At 55.0% G+C, this 25,603-nt stretch overlaps 1 protein-coding gene across 4 annotated transcripts in view; it reads right to left on the bottom strand.

Moving 5' to 3' along the window:
* Positions 1-25,603, bottom strand: part of SH3PXD2A (SH3 and PX domains 2A) — a 233,359-nt gene that overhangs the window by 51,031 nt on the left and 156,725 nt on the right. For 2 of the 4 annotated variants that reach the window (XM_065894056.1, XM_065894057.1), the window contains exon 7: positions 6,503-6,547. The exons of the other annotated variants lie outside the window; for them this stretch is intronic. In XM_065894056.1, coding sequence (XP_065750128.1) covers positions 6,503-6,547 — 45 coding nt within the window. The remainder of the gene's footprint in view (positions 1-6,502; positions 6,548-25,603) is intronic. 4 annotated transcript variants of the gene reach the window in all.

Here is a 25,603-nt window from a genome sequence, read left to right as displayed (position 1 = left end):
AGGAAAAAGCCTGCGGCCGCGATGAATTAATCACAGCCCAGCACGAGGGAGAGGGAGTCGGAGGAGAGGCCTGGGGCGGACGTGGTCTCTCCGGACCCCTCGGCCGCAGGGGTGCGAGGGGAGGGCCGCAGGCGGGTGGGCGGGCGGGTGGCCCATGGGGGCTGAGGCCGGAGCAGAGGCGAGAGGAAAGGCCAGGCGAGGAGGAGGGCTCGGGCCTCTCCCCAACCCCTGTAAACCCAGAGAAAGAGAGTCAGCAGTCCTCCCCTTGGGCGGGAGAGGGAGAGAGCGGGAGAGGACGGCTCCACGGCAGGCTGGGCCCAGGCGAGAAGTCAAGAGGGTTTGAGGCCGCCAATCACTGGGGTTTACTCGCAGCCCTTAAATAGAAACACATGAGACCCATCGAATGAGGAGCCGGGGGTGGAGGCAGGGGAGGGGGAGGAGGGCCGAGACTGTTTACTTGAAACCCAAGAAGAAAGTCCCAGCGCCAGCGCTGGAGAGCCCAGCCCGCCCCCCGCCAACTTTTCCTCAAGTTCGGCTCCACTGCTGCCCCTCGGGCTTACCAAGGCGCGGCCACTGAGCCCACGGGCCTGGTGCCCCGGGGACCAGCCTCAGGCCCGTGCACCCAGGCCCGCTTCCCAACGGGGCATCGTCCAGCCTGGCTGCCGCCCTCTGGCCACATGGAGACCGACTCAGCCTCCCTCTGCCTTTAAGCTCTGCTGGGGCTTGTGGTCAGGCTCCCGGAAGCCACCAGCTGCCCTCTCCTGGCAGTTTCAGGAGCTTGAGGGTCAAAAGGTGGGGCTAAGCAGGAAGAGGGCAGGGAGCGAGCAGCTTCTCTGTCCTCTTTAGCCACTGGATCAGTGCAACATTTATTAAGCAAACGCCAGGCTGGAAGGTAGACAGATTGGGTGCCCATCTCGGCTTACTGGCTGTGCGGCCTTGAATGCGCTGCTGAAAGCTCTCTGCGCCTCACTAGTACCATCACTAGAGTGCAGTGGGGACAGAGGCCGGCTAGGAGCTGAAAGGATCCATGAACCGCAGACCCACTGGTCACCTCCTACAGGAAGCCTTCCCAGACCCCCCTCTCCATCTCCCCGGCAAGAGGAATTCCTAGCATACTTCTTAGACTCTGTGTCTATCACCCTATGCATCTACCAGTCTCCTGAAAGGCTGGGGGCTTCACTCCACCAGCCTGGCTATAGAAATGGCTGAGAGGGTCCCCAGGCTCCACACGGCCCCCTTGGTGCTTCAGCCCGTAGCTACCTTCCCCACATGCCTGAGTCTAACTTGGCAAATGTTCTATGCCAGGCTCATACACTGTCCCATTTTATCCCCACAACAACCTTGTTACCTTCCCACTTCACAAAAGACACCTCAGAGACCCAGAGAAGACAAGAGGCTTGCCCCAGCTCACACAGTTGCTATGGAGAGAACCAAATTCACTCAGTGTTTTAGGTTCAAGCCCATCTCTCTTTCCATTACAGAACTGTCTCTGATATGTTTCCAGACATCCCATTCTCCTAGCACAATGATCCTCAACTTGGTCCCACAAGATATGGGGAGCTTCTAGAGTACACTGATGCCTGAGCCCCACGCCCAGAGACGCAGACTGAATTGGTCTCAGGTATTTTTTAGACACCCCCTCCTCTCCCATGGTTCTCATACACAGCCAGGGTGAGAAATGCTGCTTAGATTTTTGGGTCTTTCTGTGCGGGAGGCTCCATCCAACCTAGGGTGGGGTCGATGGAAGGGAAAGAAACCCACTGCACCTGGCAGTTTTCTCCCATGAGGTGTAGACCCTGCAGCCCCAGCTCAGTCCTTTGGAGACCCAGGAGGGACCCTGTCCCAGCTGAGGCCTGCCACATGGATGTGCACAGGCACTGCCCCAGGCAGCCCATCCGAAGCCAAGATTGTATTTCAGGCCAAAATGCAACCAACAGCTAGGCAGCAGGGTGGGCCTGGCTCTGCACTCAGATTGGGCCAGCTTCTGTGCCTACCCCTGCTAGCTGCACAAAGGCAGTCCTGGGCACGGAGCTGACAGAGACTACCTCCCACTGTGTCCCCGGGGGGCTGGTAGTGAGTGCACCCAGCACAAAAAGGGCCAGCCCCTGCCCTTGTGGGACACAGGGGCTCCCTTTCCAGTTTGTGGGAAAGGAAAACTCAAGATAGAAACAGAAGACAGGAGTTCTCCAGCTGGTTAGAGAGCTTCCAAAGCCTGAGAGCCCAGATGATGCTGACAATAGCAAGCTTTCATTAATGCTCACTACCTAATGCAGACCATATCGGATCCTCAGAGCAACCCAGGTGTAGGCCCTTGTTATAGCCCCATTTCACACACAGGCAGACTAAGGCTCATGAGGCAATCTTCCTAAGGTCACACAGCTGGGATGGAACCCATGTCCTCCTGACACCACTGCTTGTGTCCTGACTCACGCCCTGTCTGTGGCCTATAGACAGCCACTGACCCCGAGGAGGGGCCCTGCCTCATCCTACCCACCCCACATCTGGCAGATAGCTGCTGCTTAATAAAGACTGGAGTGTGGGTTTCTTCTCGACTCTTATAGCATCTGTTGACCAGACCACAGTGCCCACTGGGGGTAGGCACTCTGTAACTGTTGGTGAAATGAATGAATGAATGGACAGATAGATGAACAGTGATTTAACGGCTTGCTTTGAGCCAATACTGATAAACCAGGCAGGGCTTCACCTCCGAAATCTGGGAAAACTAGAGAACTAAATTCTGGAAGGGAGAAAAAGGGGAGATGGGGAAACAGAGGCAGGGAGAAACAAGGAGTGATGGGTTTGTGGCCAAAAGCTGCTCGAGAGGATAAGCGGGGTGCTGGGGAATGGAGAGACATCAGGTCATTTTAATCCAAGCCAAGGAAATCTGAGGCAAGATTTCAAAGGGGAAAAACCCACATACTGCTCCCACCTCCACGCCACCCCTTGGAAATTGGCCTGAGCTTTCTGAAGACTGACACTCTGGGACACAGGTAGAAAAGTTAAGAAAATGTTCTCCAGGCATTCCAGAGCACAGAAGACAGGCAGTAGTACACAGCCTAGGGGACGGACAGATGGACACACAGGCAGACACTCTGTCTTCCTCACTGCCCTCCCCTCCCCCAGCACAAGCTCACACTCTCTGGCATCTACCTCTTAGGGTGTTGCCTGCCCAGGGCTGCTCGGACGGATGTGAGCTGGGAGCAGGTATCCAGATGAGAAAACACTCGGCAGGCAGGCCGGTGGGTGATGTCATCCCACAGAGGCTGCTCTGGATCCCCTCCCAGCCAAGGCCTGGAAAATTGGGGGCTGAAGGAGTCAGCCCGAGGGAGGGGGAGATGCAGTGGAGTGAGCCTCCTGTCTTCAGATAGGAAGCATTTGGCAGTGGCATGGAGAAGGGGAGTACTCCTTATAGAGAGAAGAGTCCCTCCCAGATTGGAAGGGGACTTTCTGTCAGGGTCTCATCCATCTCACCTTTGTGCCTTTCTCAGAGCCCCTGGCTGGATCTGCTGGGGCTCTGGCAGTGCCCCAGAGCCCTGCCCCATGCCTGCCTCACACCTGCATTCCTCTCGCTACCAACTGGATGGACCCCTGGCTCCTGCCTGATCTGCCTGCCAACTTAGGCTTCTAAATGAGGCTTTTGCTAAGTCAATCCAGCACCTTCACTGGGTCCCTGCTGCCTAAAGTAGAAAGGCCAAATTCAAGCTCAGTCTTTCTTGACAACCTGAGCTCCCCAAGTTCCCTGACACACAACTCCTCTGATCCAGGCAACATTCATTTATCAACACACAGATATCAAGCACCCACTGTGTGCCAGTCACACTCTTCTATGCTGGTTCTTATGTCCACGCCTCTGCTTTAGCTAGCTGTTCCCCCTGCTGGGAATGCCTTCCTCTTTACCAACCCCAATTCTACCCAACCACCTCTGCCCCTCCAGGAACCATCCAATCACTCAGCTACAGTGCTTGCTCCTATCATGCACTGGATTTTCTTGTGGAGCACTGCTCCCTGACCAGATCATGTGCTTTAGACAAGAGTCTCCCTGATGAGGGTAGACAGACGCCTCAGGACTGGTGCCATAGGACATGGCACTAGACACAATAATTGCCTGAGAGTCGTGATGCGAAAGCATCAAACTGGAGTCTGAGGGTCTGAGGTCCAGTCCTGCCTTGTCCTTATTAGCTCTGTGACCCTGCAGAGGACACTTAACCTCTCTGAGCTTTAGCTTCCTCATCCATAAACAGGAACAATAACAGTACCTACTTTGTGGGGTTGTTCTGAGCATGGTATAAGGTGATGGGGTTAATGCTCTACGTAAACTGTAGACTGTTTATAAAGCAAACAGGAAATGGGAGATCTGGGGAGGAGAGGAAGGGCTTAGGTTCCTCTGAAGCCTCAAAACCAGCATGCAGGGGCTTCCCTGGTGGCGCAGTGGTTAAGAATCTGCCTGCCAGGGAACACGGGTTCGAGCCCTGGTCCGGGAAGAGCCCACATGCCGTGGAGCAACTAAGCCCGTGCGCCACAACTACTGAGCCTGCCCTCTAGAGCCCACGACAGGCTGAGGCTGCGTGCTACAACTACAGAAGCCGTGCTACTGAGGCTGCGTGCTACAACTACGGAAGCCGTGCTACTGAGGCTGCGTGCTACAACCACGGAAGCCCGCGCGCCTAGAGCCCGTGTTCCATGACAAGAGAAGCCGCCGCAATGAGAAGCCCGCGCTCCGCAACAAAGAGTAGCCCTCACTTGCCGCAACTAGAGAAAGCCCGCGTGCAGCAACAAAGACCCAATGCAGCCAAAATAAATAATTTATAAAAAACAAACAAACAAACAAACAAAACCCCAGCACGCAGGTCAGGGCAAGGGCCACAGTTGCCAGGAGAAGCAGCCATGGCTCTGTTCCTTCTCATGCCTTTCTCAGACCCCGCCTCCTGGCAGGCAGCGAGCATTTACCAGCTGGAGAGCCATATCAGAACCCCCAGGGCCCACTTATGGATGGATGCCAGCCCAAGCAGCCCGAGGCCCCTTATCCGCAAGGATCCCCAGCATCAGCCCCTTACCTCTGAGTGTCCAGTCTCACTGAACTTGCCAACATTCCAGGTGGGGAAACCAAGGCCGGCCCAGAGTGACGTGGCGACTCGCCCAAGACCCCGGCCCTGGTCTGGTGGTTTCCCCCAGCCCACGTGGCCTCCCCTCAGGCTCTCTCTCCAAACAGCTGGGCTCATCCTGAGAAGCCAAGCCCTACGGTGGCCCCCATCCCAGGCTCCCCACGCTCTCCATGATCCCCCAAACCCTGGGTGTCCCACCAAGGTCCCTTCAGTCTCTCACAACTGATTCCTCCCAGGCCAGCCTCAGCCTGCCGGCCTCTCCACAGGCCCTCGGGCAGCCAGGCTATACGTTTGGTGAATAAAATGTATTGTTGTGGGCCAAGTGGGCTCTGGCTCACTGTCTCGGGAGAGGGAAAAAAGGGACGGGAGCCCAGTGATTAGCTCAGGCCGAGGCCCTCGTCACAGGCAACATGAGAAGGATGACTGCGAGGGGCTTGGGACAGGCAAGAGGTCCTCTGCCTGCTGCCTTCTCCTCTGCCCGCCCGCCCAGGCTGTTCACCTCCCGTTCCCTGCCTACGGCTGTGAGGGGAGGGGCTGGTCCAACCTCTGGTCCTCACCTCTGCTCTCAGGTTTGGGCTGGGGAAGGAGGGCCAGGTGGCACTCACAAAAATGGAGGGGCTTCTAGAAGACCCTTCTGGAAATCCCTTCCCTCTACCTGACACCATGTCCATCTAACAGCTGAGAACACTGCTATCCAGGTTTTTCTACCATTGTCCAGTAAAACCAAGGCTAAAGGTAAGCCTCTGACCTCTGTCCCAGCTCTGCCCAGACACAGAGCACAAGCCCAAGTCCCTGAGGGCTATGGGTGCCCAGGAAGCCCAAGGTCCTGAAGCCCTGAGACCAGAGGCAGGTCCCAGCTCTGGATCCCCGGGCTGTGGGGGCTGCGACTTCATTGCAGTGACGAGACTCCCCACCCCCCTACCCACCACTGCCTCAGCTGGGGTGTTGGAGACTTCGGCTCTCTGCCTCGGGTTAACAGCCTTGAAGCGAGACTAATGAGCTTCAGCTGGCCCATCTCACGGGGCGGAAGGTGATGGGAGTCTCACCACCACCTGAGCACTTTCTGTGCACCAGGCTCCCGGTGAGATGCTACCGCATCCGCTTAGGGAGACTTGAGAGGTTACGTAACCCGAGACCAGGACGTGGCAGAGCCGGGATCTAAACCCACACATTCCGGGTCCAGGGTGCATTTGCTGACACACTGTGCTATGTGGTCATCACCCACCAAAGGGCTCCAAGGCTGGATCTGGGACCTAAAAAGGGTTGAAAGGAAGGCAGAGGGGATGGCCGAGAAGACGCCAACATGCTGACAAAGAGCTGCTACACATCACAGGGCACCGGCTCCGTGGGCCTGCATGCCAGGGACACACATGTTCACACACATGCACACCAGGCAGTACCTGTCACGTTCTTCTTAGGAGACTCAGCCCAGCTGGAGAGCCACACTTCCGAGAGCAAGCAGCAGCAGGAGAGAAGAGAATCAGAGGAGAAGAGAGAACCGTTAGGCAGGCAGGAGGTCCACACTGGGCCCAGTGGTTGCAGGCGCTGAGTCGGCCGAGGGGCGGAAGGCGGGGGAGGGGAGGGGAGGGGAAGGGAGGGGAGGGGAGGGAAGGGAGGGGAGGGGAGGGGAGGGGAGGGGAGAGGAGGGGAGGGGAGGGGAGGGGAAGGGAGGGGAGGGGAGGGGAAGGGAGGGGAGGGGAGGGGAAGGGAGGGGAGGGGAGGGGAAGGGAGGGGAGGGGAGGGGAAGGGAGGGGAGGGGAGGGGAAGGGAGGGGAGGGGAGGGGAGGGGAAGGGAGGGGAGGGGAGGGGAAGGGAGGGGAGTGATTTCCTGGCCCTGGAAGTGCTGCTGGGCGTGGGCCTGAGTGATTACAGAGGAGCTGGGACACTGCTGGCCAGGACGGGGATAATGAGGTGTCTGCAAAACGCAGGAATCCTCTGGAGCACAGAGAATCCTACACGATCCGGGCCTGGAACAGGGCCCGCGGGTTATCGCTGCCCTGGAGAAGGCAGCCCGGACCTTCCTCTCTGGCCATGTGGGTGGCTGGCCGTGATCCTCACCAGGCCAGCACGCTCAGCAGCGTGGGCCTGGAACCTTAAACGTCAGGTTGGGGAGCCCAAGGCCAGTCTCCAGTCACCGCACCACTGGGCCTCAATGTCTTGCCCAGCCCTAAGCATTGAGGAAGACAGACAGGCCCTGGCAAAATGGAAGGAAGCCTCGTTTTAAAAAGTCTCACACCCCAACTCCAACCCAGAAGAACGGGGACCTTTAGTGACCAGAAGAAACGAGGGCTCTCGTCCAGGCTCAGGCAGCCATGTGTGATCTGGGCCCCAGGTTCCTCATCTGTGAAATGAGGTTAAAAGTTGTCTTCCTGCCGAGAGGGAGGAACAATGTCAAAGCACCTAAAACAACTTAAGATCATGAGATGTGATATGGTAACATTATGAGGCAAAAAGCTCTTAGCCTAATCAATGGTGTGGACATTTCTAGAATATCAGAGGGTCAACACGTAATGCTGACAGTTTACCTACAGTGAACAGTGGCTCATTTACACCCAGGTCCTTGAGCTGGGAACACACCTTTTGCCCCATTATACAGGGGTGGAATCTGAACTTAGACAGGGGAAGGAACTGGCCCAAGTTCCCAAGAGGCCAGAGTAGCAGGGCCAGAAATGGAACCAGGTCTGGGACACCCCAACTGGTGCTTCCTCTGCTGAACTGCTCACTGCCTCCAAAGGAGAACAGCGTTGGCTACAGTGGCTACAGCGAGAAGGAACCGTGGAGATGCAAGTCTGAGAGGCAAGCCCTCGGGCTGCTTGCCTGGTGTTGGCCAGGAGAGCGGCCTGGCCTGATAGATAGTAACGGTAATCATCACAGCAGCAACATTTATGCAACATCTACTGTACACCAAGCATTGTGATGAGCACTTACATATAGTAACTCATCTGTTTTTCATGATAAACCTACAGTGATAAGGAACTCCCTCCATTTTGCAGGTGAAGACTGACCCAGAAGTTAAGTAACTTGGTCCAGGTCACGCAGCTAGTACAGTGTTCATCTCTTGTGGTGACACAGGCTTCAGGCCTCAGTCTGATGTCGCTCACCATTTAAAGCACCTAACTCTCCCTTGCTCAGCAAGCCACCTTCCAGTTGCAGGCTGGCTCACCATGTAGACCCGGGAAGCCTGGCCCTTCCAGTGCTCACTGTAAACCAGCAGAGTGGGGATCCGCTGGAGAGGTGTGGCGCGGCCTCTGGAGTCTGTCTGGATTCAAATCCAGGCTCTGCCCCTTTGATAAAGTTACTTAACCTCTCTGAACCTCTTCCCTGGGCATATCCCATGGGCTTGGTTCAATCAGCTCTGGGGGGCAGCAGGAAAATCAGGCTCCTGGAGTTGCAAGGACGAGAACCAGATGGCATTTCAATACTAGACGCATCAAGAAAATGCTGGCGCACAGAGATGCTTCCCACAGACACTGGGTCAGCTGGAATTGGGGGTAAAGGGATTCTGGGGGACCACCCCCACAGACAGACATCCTGTGGCCAGAGTCTCTGACCAGGCCTGGCAGCCAGAAGCCTCCTGGGACAGCAGGAGCCATGCTGGCCCAGCTTTCATGCCCTGGCAGGGCCGAGACAAAGCAGACACACTCCGAGGCTTTCAACTGCTGTGGTTGAGGTGAGGGGGTCTCAGTTCAGAATGTGGGGCTTCTCTGTCTGGTGCCAGATCTTGCTGGGGTTGTGACTCCTTGATGCTGTGCCCCAAACGTAGCTAAGTGGCTGCCACCCAGCAAGGCCATCCTAACGCCCCTGGGTGGGCCTAACGCCAGACCCATCCCAACACCATCTGGCCGCACCCAGCCCTGGGCTGAGCCAACTAAGAGGTCGCTCACACCTCTCTCCATCTCTGCTGGCTTCGTTACTTTGTACACTTTGCTTCGGGTTCTTCGGAAGGAAATGTTTTGGAAGTGCTAATGTCCGTCAGTGAGCCGAGGGAATTCATTTGGCCTGGGCCTGGAGGACCCAGGAAGATGTGTTCTGCTAAAACAGGGGTCGACGGACTTCCTGTGAAGGGCCAGAGAGTCAATATTTTAGGCTTTGTGGGCCACGTGGTCTCTGCCGAGACTACTTACCTCTGCTGTTACAATCCGTAGAGGAATGAACGAGCTGTGTGCCAATAAAACTTTACTTACAAAACCACATGGTTGGGGTTTCCCTGGTGATGCAGTGGATAAGAATCCACCTGCCAATGCAGGGGACGTGGGTTCGAGCCCTGGTCTGGGAAGATCCCACATGCCGCGGAGCAACTAAGCCCGTGTACCACAACTACTGGGCCTGCGTGCCACAACTACTGAAGCCCATGCACCCGTGCTCCGCAACAAGAGAAGCTGCCGCACTGAGAGGCCCGCGCACCCCAACGAAGAGTAGCCCCCCGCTCGCCGCAACTAGAGAAAGCCTGCACGCAGCAACGGAGGCCCAATGCAGCCAAAAATAAATTAATTAATTAAATTAATTAAAAAAAAACACATGGTGAGCTGGGCTTGGCCTGTGGGCAGTGGTTTGCCAGACCCAAGGCTGGGAGATGAGGTTGTCAGAGAAGGGGAGCTGCTCCAAATCCCCAGGGGAGAGAAGTGGAGGCTGTTGGCCCATGTGGACTAAATGCTCCCGAGGCCTTTGCTGCTTGGTTGGTTTTTTCAACAGTCATCTTGAAGGGTCCGATGCCCTTCTGGGCCTTTTGGGTTTGGGCATTTAGGCAGGTCAGGGAGGGCAGACAGGAAAAGATCCTTCAGCCTCTGGAAACCGAGCCCCCACTCCTAAATGTGGAACAAGCTGAACTCATGCCCACCCTCTCCCCCCCACAATAAGCAGGCCTTCCCTCTTTCCAAAGGAAAATGGGAAGCGGACCAGAAACGAGCCTGTCTTTAAAAAAGAAAGCCTTTTTAAAACATGATTTATTTCCCAGTCCCCTGGATCCGCAGAATTAATCCAGTTCCATGGCTCCCACCCCAAATTTCCCCCCTTTGGAGTGCCTTCTCTCCAGCCCACCAGAGCTAGCCCTCCCCCAGGGCGGGAAGGACCCCCCTCCGCCTCATTGCGATGAACAGAGGAGTGGCCCCCTGGCTTACAAACCCTGGCCCCTCGGCCAGGAGGCAGACATGGCTGCTGGCTCAGGACCGGGAAAATGGTGAGAAGGAGAGATGGGGCAAAGGAGCAAAAGACAGGCGCAGCCAAATGAGCAGCTGTGAGTGACACAAACCAACTGCTTCCTGCCCTCCCTGCGGTCTCTACCCCCCTCTCTCTGGTGACAGAACCAAGGGCCCTACAGAGCAGAGTCACAGGGCCTGGTGGAAAGCAAGGGGCGTGAGACTGGGAATCTGCACAACTGGTTTTGCTGAGAACTGGCTGTGTGACCTTGGGCAAATGGCTTGACTTCTCTGGGCCACATCTGGAAAATCAAGCATTTTGGGCCCACTGATCTCCACGATACTTGTTTCATGTTCTAGACTCTTCCAGTAGTAACCTGCTAGTCTCCATAATGCAAGTACACCACAGTAGAAACAAATCTTTCCAGAGAAACAGACCACCTTTCCAGGGAAAACCACTTGAACACACGCTCAATATAGGAAACTCAAGTGGAGAAGTGCAACAGTTCGCTCGGGAGGCACATGAGACAGAGGAACTGGAGCAAGAATTTTTTAAAAATCTTGGTTCTTGCGCTTACCCTCTCGCTTAGCTCACTGATTCTGGGGCATTTAGCAAATCTCTGAGCTCCTTTTCCTTCTGTGAAATGGGGATAAAAATATCTACCATGTCTTTTTCGTTGTAGGTCTGCTTTAAGAGTGGAATGGGGCTTCCCTGGTGGCACAGCGGTTGAGAGTCCACCTGCCGATGCAGGGGACACGGGTTCGTGCCCGGGTCTGGGAAGATCCCTCATGCCGCGTAGTGGCTGGGCCCGTGAGCCATGGCCGCTGAGCCTGCGCGTCCAGAGCCTGTGCTCCGCAATGGGAGAAAAAAAAGAGTGAAATGGCCTAGTGCCTGTGAAAGGTTTTGGAGGGACAGGAATTAGGCCCCTGGAACACAGAAGGGGAGTGGGTGGCAGGGACAAAGCTGATGACTAAAGCAGTGTGTGCCTGGGAGACGGAAGGCATGGAGACAGGGTCCCTCCCATGGCCATCCCACAGGACTCATGTTCCTGCCACAGCCACTCCTCCTGGCTTGCTGGACCAGCAAGAATCCAGGCCCAGAGAAAACCAGGTGCCTGCAAGTCCTGATGACACTTAGGTGCTGAACCTGACTCTTGTCAAGTCCAGGAGAAATCAAAGAACAATATTACAGGGGCCCCTGACTTTAAGGACATTCCCCCCAAACACATATACACCCGAGGACTACGTTACAAACAACTGGATAGACTTAAGTTAGGAGAGGGACTCCTACTGCTCTGTAATGTTTCTTTTAATGTTGAGTAACTCCAGAGCAGGGAGAATTGGGTTCAATTTACCCAAATGTAGTCTCAAACCATGCTTCCAGAAATTCTTCCCTGGTGTAAAGCAAGTTCCACCCATCCAAACTAATAAATCCAGAGTGGGCTGAAAGCCCAGGTGGGAGAGACAGGACGACAGCCAACAGCATAAACTCCTCGGAGAATGAAAGCAAACCAAGGGCTCAGGGGGTCCAGGGCAGGGTCACCCGCCTTATCGGCTTACACAGCCCCCGCCCTGAGCTCCTGGGAGGGGAGGAGGAGCAGGGCCCCTGCCAGAAATGAATACCCCCCTGTTGTCTCTGTGTCCTTCCATTCTTCCATACCTCAGCGCACTTGAACACTCAAGACCTCTCTCTCTTTGGGAATTCTATTGTTCTTAAATTTCCTAGACTCCACGTGTTTCTTTTCCTTTTTGACTAGGCACCAGGGAACTCAGCCACTGCTTTCAGGTCATCAACTAATTAGGGCTTGACAGCTGCTAGCCCTGTTATTTTATTTAACAGTAGAAAGAGAAGGAGCTACTTTTTCACGAGAGCACATCCCTTGTGGCAGGCACTGTGCTGTCAGAGGCATGAAGTAGCTCAAATCTTTACCAGAGCCCTCGAGGGCTAACAGTGCTTCAAAAAGAAGTAGCAGCTTGACCTACATGATATATAGGGCCTGAAATAGGCCATCATGCTCAGAGCAGCAGAGACACTGGCACAACAGTGAAAGTGATACAAATGGCATCCGGAAAAAGTATGGCATGAATTAAGATGGTCAAGACAGAGAACAAGCAATAACTCAAAGACGACTTCCAGTCACACGGGTGGAAGTTGGGGAGTGTCCTGCTGTAAGGTGTGCGAGCTGCTACCCACAGGGGCAGCTCTCTGCAGCCTGCTCCAGGGTGAGCAGCAGCCTCCAGCTCATCATCAATACCTACAGCATGAAAAAATCATGCCCTTGGCCTGGGGAGGTGAGGGGTCAATGCTACTACACCAGCAGCCCAGAGCCCTGGCCCTGCCTTCTACGCTCACAGCCTCCAAGGCAGGGTTGGCTTCAGGCGGTGTGATCTGCTCAGGCGCACAGGGACCCATACTTAGCAGGGCCCTGCTCTTGGTTTAACACCCTCTGTTCCCAATTTGAAATCTTTAATACTTTATGAACAAGAGGTCCCCTGAATCATGTAGCTGGTCCTGCCCAGGGCCTGAGGGTTCTGGGCCACAGGCTTCTGAGCTAAATAAAGGCTGGAAGGAGCATGTGGGGACTTAGGACCAGAGAGGAGAAGTTTGCCTAAGATCACACAGCAAGTTAGTGGCAGGGCTGAGGCTAGAACAAGCATACCAGTTCCCACTTTCTTTTTTTTTTTTTTCTCTTGCGGTATGCGGGCCTCTCACTGCCGTGGCCTCTCCCATTGCGGAGCACAGGCTCTGGACGCGCAGGCCCAGCGGCCACGGCTCACGGGCCCAGCCGCTCCGCCGCACGCGGGATCCTCCCGGACTGGGGCACGAACCCACGTCCCCTGCATCGGCAGGCGGACTCCCAACCACTGTGCCACCAGGGAAGCCCCCCCGACTTTCCTTTAATTAATTAATTATTTTTGGCTGCGTTGGGTCTTCGTTGCTGCATGCGGGCTTTCTCTAGTTGCGGCGAGCGGGGGCTACTCTTTGTTGCGGTGCGCGGGCTTCTCATTGTGGTGACTTCTCTTGTTGCGGAGCACGGGCTCTAGGCGCCGGGCTTCAGTAGTTGTGGCTCACGGGCTCTAGTTGTGGCTCACGGGCTCTAGAGAGCAGGCTCAGTAGTTGTGGCGCACAGGCTTAGCTGCTCCACGGCATGTGGGATCTTCCCGGACCAGGGCTCAAATCCGTGTCCCCTGCACTGGCAGGCAGATTCTTAACCACTACGCCACCAGGGAAGCCGCCAGTTCCCACTTTCTTAACGTGCATGCTAGGTACTGGGTTAAACGTTTGACTAAACGTTTAATCCTTATAAGAATCTGTATTTTACAGATGCAGAAAGTAAGTCTCAGGAAAGTTAAGCTTTTTCCCAAGGCCCCACAGCAAGGGAGTGATGGGTCAGACTTGAGCCCAGGCAAGCTGGTTGGGAATGGGGAACAAAGGGGCCTAAAAACAGGGGACTTCATTCTCTGGATCCTCCCCAGCCATTGGCCAAGGGAGGCTCAATTATTTCTGTTGGGCTTCCCTTTGTAAATGCAGCCATACTCCTTTCATTTTACTCTCAGTAGGAAGGGGCCTGCCTCCTTCTCCAGGAGCTGCCTTTCCCAGAATCCAGAGTCCATGTCGGGGCAGCCCAACCCGGGGCAGGAATGCACCGCTGACCCTCTGACCGCTGAGCCATGCAGTCAGAGCACAGTCAGTCTCCCGGCTCAGGTGGGGAATGGGGTGCGTGAGGGCTGGAGCCACTCCACAGCCCCTTAGGGACTAAGTCCAAGGACATCCACCTAGGCCAAGGCGGGCCAGCAGAGACAGCCCAGCCCAAGTGGGTGTGGGCAGAGGCCCAGGCTGCCCCCGGGAGCACCGCAGCTGCCCAGGGGGGCTGCCCGGGCAGGCAGGTCTGCCTCCTTCTCCCACCCTGCTCAAAAACCCTCAGCTTCTGGTTAAACACAGGTGCTGTGGGCGGACAGAGGGGCACTGTGTGCGGGAGGCCAGCGGGGCTCTGGGCCTCTGCTCCCACAGCTGCTGCCTGACCCCATAGTAGCCCCTGGGGTGGCGGCCTCCCCCTCCACTCTCGGGCTCTCACCTCTCCCCGTGCCGGGGTGCTGGTGTGCACAGAAGAGACAAACTCAACACTGTTCAGAGTTCCCGGATCCCAGCCACCCCCCTCCCTGGGGTGGCTGCCTTGGTGGTCCTCCCCCACTTACTGGGGTACCCCCCCTCCCATTCCCCCACCCACCAGCTCCCCCCGCCAAAGCCCGTGAGGACGAGGCAGCGGCAGCAGCAGAAACAGAGGCCAGCGGTGCAGGATGAAGTAAGCAGCCGCTGAGTCTCCAGCCCCCAGCCCGCCAGTCCACCCCCTCCCCCGGCTCACTCTCCACAAGAGCCCTGAGAGATGGAGTCAACAGCAGTGGAGCCAGGCCTGACAATCCCACCCCAGGGCCACAAAAAAAGCAATGTTTTATTTTCCCCAGACTGGACTTTCACTAACAGATTATAAATAATCAACCGCCAATTATCTAACAAGCATCTACCACATGCCCAGCTGGAGGCTCCCGGCTATGACCAACTGACTCTCCAGCCTCAGGGACGGGGCACAGATATTTACAATCAAAGACACTCTCCCAGGCACTCCTGACTGCTCCGGGAATCATGTAGGTTTGGGGGAGGCTGCGTGGCTCCCTCATCCACCTGCCTGGTGCCATCAGGGCTGCCACTCAAGTGTATCCTCATTGCCCCAGGCTGCCCAAACCCTACCGGAAAGCAGGCTGGAGCCAAACATAGCAGGCAGGGCCCTGGATACTGGCTCACGGGGGCAAGGGGGGATGCAGCAGGGCTGAGACCTGGAGGCCTCGCATCTGTAACTGGACCCCACCTTTGGAGCAGGGATCACAATACTTCAGCTGACATCGGGCTGGACACTGCCAGAGGAGATGGGGGTGGGGATGAGGGGGGCAGGGGCCAGGGGCAGAGTTCACTCGTGAACTGAGGTTGAGGGTGACCCCCTTTTCAAGGTTTGCAGGCTGCCCTTATCTTGCCCTGGGCAGGGTCTCTGTATTGTTCAACGGGTCTCTGTGTCAATTGGCTCCAGAATGTCTGGATAGTGTTGTAGTCCTAGCAAGTGTCTGGCACACAGTAGGCGCTTAATCAAAATCTGTTATGAGTCTCTCCAATCAGATCTGAAGCTCCTTCAGGGTCTTAACCCTGTCAGCATCCTCACGGCACACCGAACACAGTAGGTGGTACCCAGAAAGTCCATGGTGGCTGTTGGAAGGATACACACTCAATGCCCTGAGTCCCAAGGGTTTCACGGGGAAACTGAGGTCCAGCTGATACCACTGCTCCAGGGCCTTCTTGGCCCCCAGGGCCCTGCACTTCCTCTAGTCTAGGTTTTGGCTGGGGTGGCCTGAGGTACATACGGGCATCCTCAGGCCAGGAAAGGCCCTGAGCCTAGCTGGTGCGGTGCAGAGTAACTCATAGGCAGGCCCCCAGGCCCGGCAGAACGTCCCTGGAAGGCTGCGGGCTTCCAGCATCTGTGGTAAAGCCCTTCAAAGAGATTTAAAAAAAATTTTATACATAAGCAATATGGTCTATGGCAAGATGGATGCTGCAGGAAATGGGAGTCTGAGCAAAAACAACTGGCTTATCTATGATGTCTGGTGGGAGCAGGGCTCAGCAGGGCTCGGGGCAGCCTCCCAGGGTGTGTGGCTGGAGCCTGGGGCCTCTCCTCACCCCCATCCCTCTCCTGCTCTGCGTACATTTGGACCAATCCCCTGAGCTCTCGGATGCCACGTAAACAGAGCAGTGTGAGAGTGTGTGTGTGTGTGTGTGTGTGTGCGTGCACGCTCTCTCTCTCTCTCACACACACACACACACACACACACACACACACACATCATTGCTTGGGAAATCCCCACATCTGGCTCTCACGTGACTGAGCTATGCCCAGGAGGCCGCAGCTGGGAGGGCCTGGAGGACAGGAGAGGGTCAGGAGTGTGCGAGCTCTCTGGGGAGCACGAAGTTAACCCTTTGGCACCACAGCTCAGGGACTCCGGCTAATACTGAGCTTCCACCCCGGGGAGAAGCCCGGAAGGAGACCTGTGCTCAGAGGGCTCTGTCCTGGCTCGCTGCACAAGTGTGAGAAGCTGGGGCCATTTTTCTGGGTCCCCCTGGTCTTTACCTGTGCCTTGAAAGGGCTGCTCTCTCTGTCCTGTCAATCCCGGTGAATCATCAACTACGAGGGAGACCCACTGGATGAAGATTTCCCCAATGGAGACCCGTCTGTTGTCAGATACTTAACACTCCCGAGTGCCAAGCACCTGGCTGGCCGGGCCACGGCCCTGCAGCTGTATGGAATCAGGATTCATGCCCTCCTGTCACAGGCACGGCATGTGTCCCCTAGGAGACCAGTGGAAGCCAGAGTCCTCCTAACAATAAGGAACAGGTCAGAGGCGACCTTTGGGGCAAGTTCTCTCCAACCCAGGCACATGTATTAATTTTATAATTAGAACATTTTAAGCTTCAACAACTTTAGTGAACGAGTGACCATCTGCAGTGGTATCTCTGCAGAGATACTGCCCAGCAGGTACCGGGGGGATGCGCAGGATGTGCCCCAGCCCGGTTTAGAGGATGTGAGACGCTTGCATAGCCAACGCTAAGACTGACCAGATGCCTCTGCAAGCTGCTCACCCTCTTCTCCGGGCCGACTCATTTAAAACCTCAGGGAACCGGGGGTAGAAGGTCTCACTCAGCACCCCACCCACAGGCATATCTATGCCTCCCCTGGGGAGGCTCCCTCACATCCCACCCGCTGCGCCTCCACCATGGTAGCACTTGGACATCACATCATAACTGCTGTTTACTTTCCCACCTCCCTGACCCAACTGAGAGTCCTGAGGACACGGACCTCACTGTATCCACCTTGGTATCCTTAGGCTTGGACCACAGGGCCTGGCACAGAGGAGGTACTCAGATGTTCACTGAACAAATCTACATGACAGCCACAGCCAGTGCCAGTGAGTCAGCTCTAGGTCTGGCAGGAACCACCTAATCCTAGCAGAGTCTGGTACCAGCATCCATTCGGAATCTTGCTTCTTATCAGTTTGGCCAAACCCTCACCCCTGGGAGAGCTGCCACTAGTGTCAACTGAGCCCCGGGCTTAGAGCAGAGAGAGAAACAGTGGTCACTGAGGAAGATGGGGAAAGGGCCCTCGTACTCAGAACCCTGTGACCAAACGCAAATGAGGAACTGACAGAGGGCTCTCAGAGCCACTAGGCTCCAGGGAGGGACAGTATACGGCCAAGAGGTGACAGACCAGGAGAAACTGCCCCACCCAGACAGATCTGGGACAAAAGATGTTAATATCTGCCATGTTTGCAAGGTTTCCCCGGTTGGTGGGGGGGGGGCTATTGCCAACCAAGAGAGTCCTAATTTGGCCTCTTATCACTAGCCTGTCATCACAGCTTTGCAAGGACCTCACCTTCCTTCCGGGAACAGTTATGTACCCAGCTCTGACCCTGACCCAACACTCAGGGAGCCTAAGGTGGTCCAGGGCCCAGGGGGAGACCCTGGCTAACAGGAAAGGCAGCTCCCAGAAACCTGCAGGGGGCCTTTTCCTACAACACGGCATCCACTGGCCAGATGCAACATTGGGAGGAAGCATCTCGAAGAGGTGGTGGCTCTTCCTTCTGAGCACAAGGAAGTGAAGGGACTTTCTACCACGGCCCAATTTTCTTGGTACAAGAATCCAGTTCTGGGGGCTTCCCTGGTGACGCAGTGGTTGAGGGTCCGCCTGCCGATGCGGGGGACGTGGGTTCGTGCCCTGGTCCGGGAGGATCCCACATGCCGCGGAGTGGCTGGGCCCGTGAGCCATGGCCGCTGGGCCTGCGCGTCTGGAGCAGGAGGGGCCGCAGCAGTGAGAGGCCCGCGTACCGCAAAAAAAAAAAAAAATAGAATCCAGTTCTAACATTAAGAAAATCCATCTTCATACCAGCTGCTTGGGTCACATGTGGCAATGACAAGATCTCGAGAGTAAAGCAGAAAGAGTTGGGGAAAAACACTTTTTCCCCCGCAAACTTCTAAGTTTCACTGAAACTTTGGAAAATTTTTCTTTGCCATCACATTTCAAAACTGACCAATTATAAAAATGTCACAAGCCAACTGAGTTACACACGCCACATTTCTATTTCTAAACAAAGTAACTTTAGATCAGAAAAAGGTGCTAAAACAATAAATAATGCACATTTCCCCCAAATCCTTGTTTTTCCATTGGCTTTGTTGTTACTGGAAATGTTGCCTCGTTTGTCACATGTTTATAAGCCAAAAAGCCCAAGTGGGGAACAAGTTATTTTCTGGCTGAGGGCCGTGGTGGGAAGCATTTCTTTGCTGGACCAGAATGTGGGTGTCTCCTCCTCTGAAGAGGAAAAGCTTGTGGAAGTAAAAGGCAGACGGGGGTCTCGTCACAGCCTCCTGATTAGGGCAGAAGGGAAGCTAGTGGCTGGGCAGGCCCAGTGGAGAGCCATTCTCCAAGGCCCCGAATGCCAGGCCACTGTTCTCTGTCCTCTAACTGCGCTCCCCTTCCCATACTGGTTCTGCCCCCCACCCCCAACTTGGGACACAACTAAATGCACCCTCCAGGAGCAGCCCCATCCTGGGGGTCCGATCCTGCTGCCTCCTCACTGCCTGAATACCCCGAACACTGCCATCAACCCACGTGGACGACCCACCCCAAATTCAACCCCGCCTCTATCTCAGGATCCCTGGGGAGCCCATCAAAACTGCCTGGTGTTCCTGGCCGCCGCCCCCAGAGACGCTCATTCAGTAGGTCTGGGCAGGGCCTGGGAATCTGCACTTCAACAAGCAGGCTCAGGACTCTCAGCATACCTCTGGGCCTTTGCCCACGCTGTCCCCTTCCAGACCATCTTCTCATTACCCCAGCAGGAGAGGTCGGGTGATAGGAATGAGGGAGCAGAAAGAAGCTAAGCAAGCAGGGCAGAGGGAATCAAGGCCACATACCAGCTAGCTGCCTCCTTCCCGGGAGTGAGATACGTGATTCCAGGATTCGGGGAGCCCTCACCTCCCTCGCCCCTGCTTTATGTGTGCAAGCCAGTAGGTCAGTGCCAGGGGAGTCGTGGCACAGACACACACTTTCTCCATCACACTGCTGTCACACTGGCTGGCTGTGGAACAGCCAAATCAATCAGCCTCCTTTCACTTCCAATTAGCTGGCTTTGAACTCCAGGGTGACATCAGGCTGAGGACCCAGAGCCACGAAAACAAAAATTATTTAAAAACACCAACCCGGGTAAGACGTGCCAGAACATGACGCCTTCACAAGACACGTTCACTTTTGGCCGTTGGAGGGTGCCAGTAATGTCTTGGCCGTGTTCTCTAAGCAGCCTGGGCCTTTCTCCCTGAGGATGGATGGCTCGGGCAGAAAAGAAAGCTTTGCAAGAGTCTTGCTGGGACTTCCCTGGTGGCGCAGTGGTTAAGAATCCGCCTGCCAATGCAGGAGACACGGGTTCGAGCCCTGGTCTGGGAAGATCCCACGTGCCACGGAGCAACTAAGCCCGTGCGCCACAACTACTGAGCCTACGCTCTTGAGCCCTTGCGTGGCAACTACTGAGCCTGCAATCCACAACTACTGAGCCCGCGTGCCGCAACGACTGAAGACCGTGCGTCTAGAGCCCATGATCCGCAACAAGAGAAGCCACAGCAATGAGAAGCCCATGCACCACAACGAAGAGTAGCCCCTGCTCACCTCAACTAGAGAAAGCCTGCGCAGCAACTAAGACCCAATGCAGCCAAAAATAAAGTAAAATAAATTTATATAAAAAAAAAAAGGAAAAGCCTTGCTGATACACTCTCCCAGGTTTCCTTTCCAGACACATCTCCTGCCTTCCCCTTCCCTAGCCCTTCACTTCTGTCAGGCTAGACATCTCTTCTTCCCTCAAACTTCTCAATCACATCCCAGACTCCAAGTCCTTGCTCAGGCCCGGCCCTTCTACCAGGGGCGTCTGCCCACCCCTCTGCTCATCGCAACCCCTTCCATCCTCCAGGACGCATCTTCAGCCCCTCCCATCTTGGCTAGTACCCCCCCCCCCCACCGTCCCCAGCCCCTTCTATTTGACTCCCGCTGCTTGTGGGTCACAACCCATCCTGCCCTGCCTTCATCAATGAATCACTGAGAGCATCCTGCTTTCTCAATTGAGCTGTGACCTCTGTGGGGCCGGAGACCGGAGACCAGCAATCAATCGCTTAAGAGAAATGAAAGCCTCCGGGAGAGGCGTGAAGGCTGCTGCCGTCTGCTTTGTCTCTGCTCTTCTCCCTCTGTGGCTGGTGAGCAGAGCAGGCCGGGGGCCAAGAGAGAGCCTGGCCCTGCTCTCTGTCCTACTGAGGCATTCATCCTGTGGGAAGACGAGGGACCAGAGGCTTTACAGACCTGCTCTCTCTGCTTCACCATGGCCCTCCTCACACCTCCGCCTCATTCCAGGGTTTGGTGGGAATGTGATGAGCAGGAAGCCAGGTTCTGCCCAACCCCTCACCTTGGGCAGGTGGCAGGCCCGCTCTTAGTTTCTTCCTCTATAAAACGAGGAGGGTAGACTAACTTTTTATAGTAGCCAGAACCTATGGGCAGGTTTTGCTTTAAAACAAATACACCTTATTAAAGATCAAATTCAGACAAAGAGAGATTAAGGGGATATTAGTCACACCCTGTAAAGGGACCCTTTACCCAATTAAGAATCCCTGGTGACCAATGGGTTCCTTCTAGAAACCGCAGTGGGGGGCTCTCTTGGGGAAGTCCCTCTCTCAGTCTGTGGAACCTCCTGCTAGAGGTCTCCAGGGCCCAGTCCTGTTCACCTGTGGATCCCTTGGGTCCTAGCTTAGGAGGGAACAGACTTCAGTGGAAAGAGGTTTGGATCAGAAGGACCAGATTCGAATCCTGCATCTACCTGGCTAGGTGACTTCGGGCAGGTTCCTGAACCTACCTCTCCTGGTCTTTAAAAGGGGGACAAGACCACCTGCCCAGGTTATTGGGAGGCTGACTGGCAACTATGAGATGGTACACACTCTGCCTTCCCCCTCTGATTGAGAGGAGTCTCTCCTGCAGGAGGGCAAATGCCAAAGCCAGTGGTCCCTTCTGCTGGGGGACCTCCACGGTGGACCTCTGCTAGATATCCACGGTGCTGCCTCCTACCATAATAGAAGAGGCTTAACCCTTAGTGTTTCCTGCACCAGACACTTCACACGTGTTAACACATATTCAAGCCTCAAGCAACCTGGTGAAGTGCTATCGTTATACCCATTCCACAGATGAGGAAACTGAGGCACAGGGAAGTTAGGACTTGCCCAAGACCACACAGCTGGCAGAGCTGGGACACAAAACCAGGCATTCTGGCTCCAGAGCCTGTGTTCTTAACTCTACAGAATGTTCTGAGTCTAGGTTCTGTCTCCTCTGGGGCCAGACCCTGGGCTCAAAGAATGAAAATAATGCTTCAAGCATGTCTTTTTACTCTCAAATCCAAGGTAGGACCAACTTCTCCCCTCCTTTCTGAACCTATCAATACTTAAAATAACAACAATGGCAGCTGCTATCATTGGGAGTTGCTATGCGCTGGGCCCCCTGCTAATTCAATCCTTACCTTTAATAGAGGCAGGCACTATTTTTACCCCTGTTTTCCACATGGGGGCATGAAGGTCAGAGGTTAAGCAGCTGCCAGTCATAGAGCAAACACATAGCAGAGCAGGAGTTCAAACCCTGTCTGATGCCAAAACCTAAACTCTGAACTCCAAGCGACATGCTTCTCCGCAGTGAAACTACAGTAATGCTGATCTCATTAACTCCATCCAACGATGCAGACTGTATGGTACTAAAATGGAAGCAGGCAGAGCTCACCAAGTTTCCAAGGAAAAGTATAAAGTAAACAGGATTTCACGAGGAACATCAACACTAGCCCGAAAGAACAAACTTGCAACACTCTTGAGCAACCTCATTTGCATATAAACGAGCTGCAGCTCATCACAGGACTCCTGGGTGGGATGGGGCCTCAGACACAATCCCAGGGCCAGGATGGTCTCACAGGATCCGTGGCCACCTGCGCCCCCTCGTGGTGCAAGTCGGAACTCCCCAGCCACCAGCGCCGGAGCCAGGCAGCTTCCCAGAACTCTGGGCGCCCCAGCCCATCTTTTCAGGTTTGAAGAGAAGCCCCTGCTCTGGGAGGGGGCTGCTCCAGCCCACCTCTGAGCTCCCGCAGCAGTGCTCACCGGGAGGGGGGCGCGGCCAATCGCAGCTAACAGCAACAGGCTCTTGCTACTGCCAGGCCCGGCACAAAGCCCTCTAACTGCATCACATCCTTGAATCATCGGCACCTTCCTGCAGCTGGCTGCTACTCCATTTTCATGGGTGTGTCCATCACTTTTATGCGTCACCTTGGCTAGGCTACAATCCCCGGTTATTCAACCACACGCTAATCCAGGAATTGCTGGGGAGGTATTCTGCAGGTGGGATCAGGTTCATAATTAGTTGACTTTCAGTGAAATTACACTTGATACTCTGAGGGGTCCTGGGTCCATCAGCTGAAACGCTTTAAAGGCAGAGCTGAGGCTTCCCTGCAGGAGGAATTTCACCTGTGGATGGCAACCCCAGTCGGCTCTTGGGTTTCAGACTTGCCTCACCTGCCCCCAATCACATCAGCCAGTTCCTTGCCAGAAATCTGATAGCTCCTGCTGGTTCTGTTTCTCTAGTTGAACCTGACTGATACAACAGAACAAGTGAGGTCGCAGAGCTCAGGTGATCTGCCCAAGGTCGTGTGGCTGAGAACGGGAGCCCAGGCAATCTGACATAAACTGCCCCCCACGGCCCACACCCGATCATGGAAATCCATCTCGTCCCTCCATTGCTGCCAGAGTCCTCATCCTCTCATCACCTGTCTCCTCCCCTTAACCATCTCCACTCACCGGTCAGAAAAATCCTTCTGGGATCTAAGTCAGATTATGTCCCCCTTTCCTGAGAACCCCGTAGGGGCTCTTCATCTCACAGTGAAAGCCAAAATCCTTAAAATGGCTGGCAAGGCCCTACACGGTCTTTGCTGCTGCCGCATCCCCACGACATGGCTGCTCTCCCCTCCTAACACCTTGGCCTCCCTACGTTCCACCCAGCCGCAGACCTCCCACCCCTGGGCCCTTGTACTGGCTGTGCCCTTGGCCTGGACTGCTCTTCCTCAGGGAACCATGCCACTTCCTTGCTTCCCTGTCCAACAGTACATTCTTGTCTGCACAGTTCATCACCCAGAGCGGACTGCAAACCCCCCGAGGGCAGAAAGGCACATTCCTATAACCTCAACACTTTACGCGGTACCGGCATACAGCTGGTGCTCAATAAGGTCAGCTGCAGTATCTGGTCTGCAAACAAGCTGCACTGGGTCCTGCTCCCCCATCTTTGCGCAAGTGCTGTCTCTCGATTAGCAAAGCCCCCGCTCTCCACCCCAATCAGAAAAACTCCTCCTTTTCCCGGATAACGTTCTTGACTTGAGGCTTTAGCAACCTCTCTTTCCTGACCTGCAGCGTCATTCATGCACCCACGCCTTCTTCCATCCACCCTCCCATTCAACAAGCACCAGGGGACCCTGCTACTGGTGCGAGCCCTGCCGCAAGGTCTCTGCCTCCAAGGTGGTGGGACCCAGATAATGAACAAGAAAACCCACAAGATAGAGTGCGGTTAGTGATGTGCAAGAAGCAGGGAGACCTACAGGGGCAGCTAGACAGTGGAGGTAGGGGCAGCCTCTCTGAGGTGACAAGCAGAAATCTTAAGGAGCTAGCCATGTGGAAGAATGGGGAACAGTATTCAGGCAGAGGGAACAGCAAATGCAAAGACTGTGTGGAGAGAACGAACCCGAAGTGTTTAAGGAATGGAAGGTAATGGGCGCAGCTGAGCAGAGGGCTGGGGTGGGAAGTGGGGACGGGGATGAGGGCAGAGCCTGGGGCAGGGTGGCAGGCAGGGGCCAAAGCACACACGGCTCTGCAAGCCCGGGATAAGGAGTTTTTCTGGGTGGGATGGGAAATCTTGGAATTTAGGCAGAAAAGCACAGTATTTGATCCATGTGTGGAAGAGCTCACTCTAGCTGCGGTGTGGAGGGGCTGGGCTGGGAGCAGACAGGCTGAGGAGGAAGCTGGGGTCCTCCTGAGAGACGAAGGGAGCTTCCAACAGGTGTGACGGTGGAGGTGGGAGAAGGGGATGGATCTGGAGGTCAGGTGGGCAAGTGAGAGGAAGGGAGAAGTCAGGGATGACCTCTCCGATGCTGGGCTTGAGCAACAGGGTGGATGGAGCGAGAAGGAAGATACGGGAAGGAGCAGGTTCTGTGGAGCGAAGGAGCAGAAATAAATTTGAGGCTACACTGTCTTTGGGGTCTCAAGGTCGCCAGTCCTGCGTCCTCTGTGAGGCTGTCAGCTGCCTGAGAACTTCCTTCCTGTTGACTCCACCCTCCCCAGGCCTGCCTTGTAGTCCTGGCTCTGTGCTCAACAGGAGATCCCTCCAAGAGATCCTCCAAGGATGAGCTGGGGCTTCGAGGACTCAAATGTGACAAGAAATGACCAGGGAACAAGCATTCATGTTCTCCACGCAAACATCCCTGACTGGAGCGACCTTGGGAAGCTTCACGCGCTTCATCACTGAGTGAAGCCCAAAGTATGAACTCAAACCTTCACTTTGCCACAGACTCCGGGCAGCCACCCTCGGAGACACAGCTTCTCATTTGTGAAATGCAAATCCTACCAGCCACCATGCAACATGGCTCTGGGCAGCAAATTAAGAAATATATGTAAAGTTGCCAGCACATAGTAGATGCTCACTAAATAATAACAGTAGCTAGCACTTTGGGAGAACTGTCCAGTTCTCACTGTAGGCAGTGGTCCAAGCACACTTACATATAGAAGTTTATGTAATTTAATTATAACCATATAAGGTGTGTATTGATCAGGGTTCTCCAGAGAAACAGAACAGAATATTGAGAGAGAGAGAGCAAGAGAGAGCGGGCGAGCGAGGGAGGGAGGGAGGGAGAGAGAGAGAGAGGAACTGGCTCACGTGATTCGGGGGGCTTGGTGAGCCCACAGCCTGACGGCGTAGACTGACAGGCTGGAGACGCAAGGAAGAGTTGCAGTTCAAGTCCAAAGGTGCTGGCAGAATTCCTTCTTGCTTGGGGGAGGTCAGTCTTTCTCTAAAGGTCTTCAACTGTTTGGATGAGGCCAACCCACATTAGGGAGGGTAATCTGCTTTACTCAAAGTCCACTGATTTAAAAGTGAATCTCATTCAAAAACAAACGCCTTCACAGACACATCCAGAAAAAACGCTTGACAAAATATCAGGGCACAGCCAAGTCGA

Source organism: Phocoena phocoena, chromosome 16 (genome assembly GCF_963924675.1).
Source record: "Phocoena phocoena chromosome 16, mPhoPho1.1, whole genome shotgun sequence".
Classification (NCBI taxonomy): Eukaryota; Metazoa; Chordata; class Mammalia; order Artiodactyla; family Phocoenidae; genus Phocoena; species Phocoena phocoena.
This window is presented reverse-complemented; position numbering and strand designations above follow the sequence as displayed.